The sequence below is a fragment of the Ictidomys tridecemlineatus genome, chromosome 6 (genome assembly GCF_052094955.1).
Source record: "Ictidomys tridecemlineatus isolate mIctTri1 chromosome 6, mIctTri1.hap1, whole genome shotgun sequence".
Classification (NCBI taxonomy): Eukaryota; Metazoa; Chordata; class Mammalia; order Rodentia; family Sciuridae; genus Ictidomys; species Ictidomys tridecemlineatus.
The window spans coordinates 64,623,803-64,631,095 of record NC_135482.1 but is presented as its reverse complement, the minus strand read 5'-3'; the positions used below and the strand labels follow the sequence as shown (position 1 = coordinate 64,631,095).

General features: G+C 43.4%; 1 protein-coding gene across 1 annotated transcript; it reads left to right on the top strand.

Moving 5' to 3' along the window:
* The first annotated feature begins 393 nt into the window (after positions 1-393).
* On the top strand, positions 394-6,115 carry Cox14 (cytochrome c oxidase assembly factor COX14). Its single transcript, XM_013358417.4, has 2 exons — positions 394-611; positions 5,649-6,115. The coding sequence occupies exon 2, from the start codon at positions 5,657-5,659 to the stop codon at positions 5,828-5,830; it is 174 nt and encodes a 57-aa protein (XP_013213871.1). The 5' UTR covers positions 394-611; positions 5,649-5,656; the 3' UTR covers positions 5,831-6,115.
* Positions 6,116-7,293: the final 1,178 nt, after the last annotated feature.

The following is a 7,293-nucleotide window of genomic DNA, read 5'->3' as shown; positions in this document are numbered from 1 at the left end:
TGAGCTTGGTCCGCAGCCCGACCGCCCAGGAGAGGGACGCTCCAGGCTCTAGGGGGCGCGCGGTCCACCTGCCGGGGCGGGGCTGGCTCTGAGCGAATCCTCCTAGCTACCAGAGACGTCACCGCACCAAAGGCTGGGATTGGTTGCGTCTGGGCATTCTAAATTCCGGTTCCCGAGTTTAAGCCACCAAAGACAGTCTCTCAATGGAGCATTATCCACAACTCCCATAATTCATAACGAGAGGAAAGCTCGTCTGAGGATGCGGAGCAAGAGCGACTTGACCCGGAAGCCGAATTTCAAAACTGGCCACCAGCGTGAGGCGTGGCAGGCGAGGGTTCCCGCCTCAGTGGGCGGGGTTGTGCGGGTCCGGCGCCGATCCGCTTTCCGGCTTCGGGGAACTAACCCTAGAGGCCCAGCCGGGCGAGTGGGCGGGAAGAAGGGCGGCTTTCCTCACCAATAGCTGAGGCGTTGGAAGTGGTTCCTGGGCCTTCACCCGCACGAGTCTGGTTCTGGGCGTCGCTTTCGGCGTTGCTTAGGCGTTGTGCAGGCCGTGGCAGCGAGACGTAGCCTGCGGAGGTCTGGGTTGCACTCGTGGGAGCTGCAGCATCCAGGTACGCCTTTGGCCAGGGTTGAGCAGGGGCCGCCGATCCCACGGAAGACGCGGTCACCTGGGCCGGCGCTTGCTAACTCCACCGCCCCACCCGCCTGTTTGTGGGCTTCTGTGCCCTTGAGATCCTACGCGCGTTTGCTGTGCGGCTGCTTGCCCAATCCCCTTGAAGCCGTAGGTCAACCTTGCTACTCGTAGGGCTAGCCCTGTCAAACCTCAGTTATTGCCTGGCGCATGGGCCCTCAGGCTGCGACTACAAGTGCTACCTGAATCACAGTCCCTCTTCGCTGGTGTAAATCTTCCCCACTTTTCTAAGAAGATAGCTCCACCCCTACACCTTTCTGCCTCTTCGCATAGTGCCTCTTCGCATCTGCTCACACACCGTCTTCTACCTTGAGTGACAGAATATATAGGATTCATAGCAAATCTGCATGAGCTCCTTTAGACAAAAGCTGGGTTTTATTTGCGGCCTTCCATAGCATGTGTGCTCCATGTTTCTAGTAGGAGATAAACAAGTGCATTTAAGTCTAGGTGATAGATCCATTCGAGGGAATGAGTTTACCGGAGGAGAAATCTGAACCTTGAAATCCTCCTATGTTTAGAGGGCAGAAAGAGAAGAGCCTTTGCAAATTGCATCCCTATGGCATTTTCCTTAATGATTCTTCGGATAGTTTTTTCCTAGTTTTCTGAAATCTGCGTCCATCTCCACCATTTCAGAACAGACCTAGCTTTGTGATTTATTGAAAAAATGGATTCCCCTTACATGAGAACATTACCCTGCTAGTTTCGAAAGTTTCCTTCATTTCCAAGGTTAATCCTACTGCATAGGCTTCTGATTTCATTTTCCTCCACCATTCTCAATCTAGTTCTCTTTCTACCACTTCACTTTTTTTATCCTTAGTTAAGCCACCACCTTTTCACTCTTTAAAACATATTCAAACCTAACTTACCAATAAAAACAAAACTAGAATTTTCTTAATCTTATTGCCTTTGTGAGTACTGCTCTGTAATTCCCATTCCCTAAGGAGCAAACCACAAGAACATCAGTTCTTATCTTTGGGGCAAATCCTTCTAATTATCTGTTTTTCTCTGATCCTTCTAATTATCTGTTTTTCTCTGTTCAGGAAAAATGCTAGACATTTGAATGTTGAGGGGTTCATAGGCCTGTTGGGGCCATGACTGAGAATTTGTGCTCTCGATGCCTATACTGTCTATTCCAGTTCATTGACTAAAGTGACTTCTGCCATAGGCTTACCAGTGACCTAGTTGCCTGTTCCCAAGCAGTGGTCCCTCCTGATCAGTCTTCATGGTTTTTGTTGTTTGGTACTGGGGATTGAACCTAACATAGAAGCACTTAACCACTGAGCCACATCCCTAGCCCTTTTTATTATTTTTTTATTTTTAGACACTAAGTTGCTGAGAGTCAAGCTAAATTGCTGAAGCTGGCTTTGAACTCACAAGCCTCCAGTTGCAGCCTCCCTAGCTGCTAGGATTAGAGGCATGTGCCACCAAGCCCCAGTCTTTTTTTTTTTTTTTTTTTTGGTACCGGGGATTGAACTTAGGGGCACTGGACCACTGAGCCACATCCCCAGCCCTATTTTTTATATTTTATTCAGAGACAGAGTATCACTGATTTGTTTAGTGCCTGGCTTTTGCTGAGGCTGGCTTTGAATTCACATCCTCCTGTCTCAGCCTCCCGACCCACTGGGATCACAGGCATGTGCCACCACGCAGGCTCATTCACGGCTCCCTCACGGCTCCTCCTGGTGTTTTGCAGTAGTGGTTTCCAACTATTATTCTGGTCAAATACATTGGAAAGATATAGCACACTTCTGCCAGTGGCAATAATTTTGATATATCAGTAATTTTCAACCTTGAAGGGAGATGTAGATATTTCTAGAATTTCCTATATACCTTATCTTCTTAATTGTTTCTTTCATCAAACTTGCTTCCTTGGCCTATTTCTTTCTGGTCTTATCCCCTGCTTTGGTATCACTTGTTACCTTCATCTGCATCTCATATATAGCCTTCTCTCCCAAGATCTATCCAGATTCTTATTTACATTTGCCTGATACTCAAAGAAAAAAAGAACATAAACATCATCACATGAAAATTACATTTTAATTTTATTATGTTCAAACCAGCTCAGGATTTATTTATTTTATTTTTTTATGGTGCTGGACATTGGAATCCAGGGCTTTGCATATGCTAGGCAATCATCATTAAGACACAAGCCTCCAGCCCCTTTGATCTTGACTGACACCACCACCTCTCACTGTTAATACACAATATGCGTACCCCTTTCTCCTCTTTTTAATTTTTTTTTTTGGTGCTGGGGATTGAACCCAGGGTCTTGTGCATGCAAGGCAAGCAGCTGAGCTATATCCTTAGATATACCAGCTGAGCTGTATCCTCAGCCCCTCTTGTGCTTATTTCTGTGAACAATATCCCAATCTACAGAGTTTCTTAACTTGGAGATATTTTCAGTTTTGCCGTATTCCATTCAGTTGCTAAATCCTGTATTTATAAAGTAGCTTTTGCATCTGTCCTATCCATTCTTTTGCATTAGTTTGGTGAAGAGTTTTTGCTAATTTGAAAATGGGAGCAGCCTCAGGATGGATTAGACCAGAGAATTAAGTGAGACTCTAGATAACAGGTTTGTGTTTGTTAGTTGGTCTTATATTACTCTCTAGGAGGAGCCACACCATCCTATTCCTTTGTTGGCTGATGAATGCTTCCAGCTCTTTCCCTCCAGCCCCTCAAAGAGACTGAGCTTCTGGCCAGGTTAGGGGAGATAGCAGGAGAAAGATTAAGTGCACCCTGGTTCAGTGGCCTACACCTGTAATCTTAGCTACTTGGAAGACTTGAGGCAGGAGGATTACAAATTTGAGACCAATCTCAGTAATTTAGTGAGACCCTGCCTCAAATAAATAAATAAATGGGATGTAGCTTAGTGGTAAAGCTCCCCTGAGTTCAATCCCAGTACAAAAAAAAAAAAGTTTGAGACCAACCAGGGCAATTTAGCGAGACCATGTCTCAAAAACTAAAAACAGTGGTTGGGGTTGTAGCTTAGTGGTAGAGCACTTGCCTAGCACTTGTGAGGCACTGGGTTTGATCCTCAGCACCACATAAAAATAAATAAATAAAATAAAGGTATGTGTCCATCTATAACTAAAAATATTTCTTAAAAAAAGAGAGAAAGAAAAAGGGCTGGGGAAATAGCTCAGTGGTTAAGTGTCCCTGGATTCAGTCCCCATTATTGCAATAAATAAACAAACAGGTAGATAAGTAAATAAATAATTGAAGTAAAGATTGAGTGAAACCTGCTGGCTGCAGTCTCTGTCAGGTCCTTGTTTACTACCTTAGAGTAGTGGCCTATGCGCTTATGTTTCTTCACTGTTTCATGCACAGTTTGAGGTCATAATCTGAACACATCCCTTTGTCATTTTGAACTTTTGTCATTTGGTTTTCTTCCTCTGATCTTCTTTAATGTCTCTTGCCATAGTGGAATTGTAATTCTAAGAAGCTGTGCCTCAGCTCATCTTGGGATCTGTCCTCAAGTCAATGTTCATTCCTTAGGACTCACCCTGAGAAGCATGCACTTGTCTCTTACCTTACCTTAGGCTCCCTAAACCAGCTAATTTTGAGTTTATTTTATTTCAGATTTTTGACTTTTTGTTTGTTTGATATGGAGTCTCAATGTTTCCCAGGTAGGCCCTAAATCCCTGGGCTCAAGTAATCCTCCTGCCTCAGCTTCCCGATTAGTTAGGATTACAGGCACATTCTACCACACGTGGCCCCCAATTTTTTGTTGAAAGAAACTTATCCTAGCCGAGCATGGTGGCGCATTCTCATAATCCCAATGACTCTGGAGGCTAAGGTAGAAAGATTCCAAGTTCAGGGCCAGCCTCAGCAATTTAGCAAGCCCCTGTGCAATTTAGTGAGACCCTGTCTCAAAAAATAATTTTAAAAAGGTGGTAGGGACTTGGGATTTAGCTTATCAGTAAAGTGTCCCTGGATCCAACCTCTAGTGCCAAAACAAAACAAAACCAAAAAAAACCTGCTTTAAGACTTAACTTGGAAACCTAACCACTGTATGGAGATGTGTATGTGTGTGTGTATACTTTTTTTTTTTTTTTGCAGTACTGGAGATTGAATTCAGGGGCCCTTTTCCAGTGAGCATCATCCTCAGCCCTTTTTTAATCTTTTATTTTGAGACTGGGTCTTTCTAAGTTCTTGAGTCTGACCTTGAACATGCAATCCTCATGCCTTAGCTTTCCGATTAGCTTGGATTACAGGCATGTGTCACTATGCCCAGCCTAAGATTTTTTAATTTTTTTGTAGCTGTAGATGAACAGAATGCCTTTATTTTAATTGTCTGTTTTTATGTGGCACAGTGGATCGAACCCAGTGTCTCACACATGCAAGGCAAGCACTCTGCCGCTGAGCTACAGCCCCAGCCCCTAAGATTGTTTTTATAGGGGAAAAAAAATTGGATATTGCCTGAAAGATTCCCATTTGATCCTCCTAAGAGAATAATTTACTGCAAATATTTAAACCCTGGCTATTTCCATTAGTTTTCTATAAGCCAGAAAAAAAACAAAAACAAAAACTGGTGCATGCTTTAAGTAATGTACCAGTTAAGAAGAGTTCTGGGTGGATCAGTCACTTCTCTCCACAGATATGGAGGGCCATTAGCTGTGATAGTATTCATATGCACCCAGTTCTAGCCTGGTGTCTGTATCTCTCTTTTTGCAGTATTGGGGATTGAACCTGTGGCCTTGTGTGTACTAGGCAAATGCTCTGCCACTAAGCAACATTCCCTAGCAATGTCTGTTTATATGAAAATATCTGCCCTTTTGAATCAGAGTTCCCAAGTGATGTCTAGTATCCTTATTAGACTGCTTACACTTGGTGGCCTTTCCATATAGAGTACAGACAGACTAAGCAAGGCCCATAAGTTATGGAATGCCCTACACAGGGAGATGGACTGGGTAGATAAGACCTTATCCTGGGGTTTAAATCCAATTTGTCTTTGTAGGGGACAACATGCCAACTGCCAAGCAGCTAGCTGACATTGGCTACAAGACCTTTTCTACCTCCATGATGCTTCTCACTGTGTATGGGGGCTACCTCTGCAGTGTCCGAGCTTACCGCTACTTCCAGCTGCGCAGTGCCCGGCGCCAGGCTGCGGAAGAACAGAAGACCTCAGGAGTCCTATAGAGCTGGAGGCACTTTTACTCTTGAACACAGAGGCCTGAGGCTTGCTTTGGAAAGAACTTTCCTATAATCATTTTCAGATTGAGAGGACTAGAGCCCTGATGGTTTTCAGTCTCTGCTGAAGAAAGTACCCATGATTTCTCTAGTACTGACAGTTTGACAGTTGTGGTGGAGGCTATTGAATCATAATAGGAATGTAAGAGTGAAGTATATCCACAGAATTAAATATGTTGTCATATCTGTGTCTTGGCATTTTTGTTTACCCAAATAAATGTATGGACCACAGAAGTAGAGTGTTGACTACTGGTTTTCATAGACTAGAGAGCTCAATATTCATTTCATGAATAATGAGAGAGAGTTTTTAGCAACAGTAGCATTAACCCTCATGATCTCAGAAATCTAAGACTGTCCCAGTATTTGTTTATAGTTTTTATTTATTTATTTTTGGTGCTTAAGATTGAATCCAGGCCTTGTGCATGCTAAGTTTGCACTCTACCACTGAGGTATGCCTTCAGCCCCTGTCCCAGAATTTATATAAATCCCCTGAAAAAAAAACTAAGCTCTTTGGACTGTGACTATTCGTGGACCAATAACTGTCTAGGGAATGGGATACTGTGGTCAGCATGAGTATACTTGTACCTACCTCTTTGTTAGGAAGACAGAGTCCCTTGTTTGACAGTCCCAATAAAACTGTATGAAGTGAAAGAAGGATAGTTCCCAAAATAAAAGGCTTTCAGGAAGCATATATAGTAAATATCCCATCGGGTGCAGAATTAGTAGAAGTTTTGAACTATGCTACTGCACAGGGAATCAACTTCTAAGTCTTCCAGAAATGTAAAGATTTGAAAGAAAATGTACTGCATTTAAGTAAAACCTCACTATGAAGAGAGAGATTCTTGCCATTATTCCATTTAGAATTTTATTTTTTATTTTGAAATAGCTTCTCACCAAGTTGCTGAAACTGACCTCTAATTTGTAATCTTCTGACTTCAGTCTCCCAAGTCCCTGGGATTACCATGGTGTGTGCCACCATGCCCAGCTATAAACCTCCTTCTTGACTAAAACAAAAAAACAGCTTTGGTGGCTAAGGATGTAGCTCAGTGGTAGAGCACTTACCCAGTATGTGTGGCCCTGAGTTCAATCCCAGCACAATAAACCTCCACCCCTACTCCAAAGCCTTCTATATCCTTAGCTACTTTACTCTCTTCTTTGGTATGTTAACTGGGGACTCTGCTGCCTCCTGTTTTCTCATTTGCTGTATGTTAAGTAGGATCACCATTCTCCCAGTTCCCCAGTGCCACTTTGAAGTAGTGACTAGGATTTCCTTATCCAAGTAGAAAAATTAGTCCTTTTAAAATTGTACTGAGGATTGAACCAGGGCCTTGCATGTGCTAGGCAAGCGATCTATCACTGTACTACATCCCTAGCCCTAAAATGAGCCCTTTTTTTTTTTTTTTGGTGGGGGG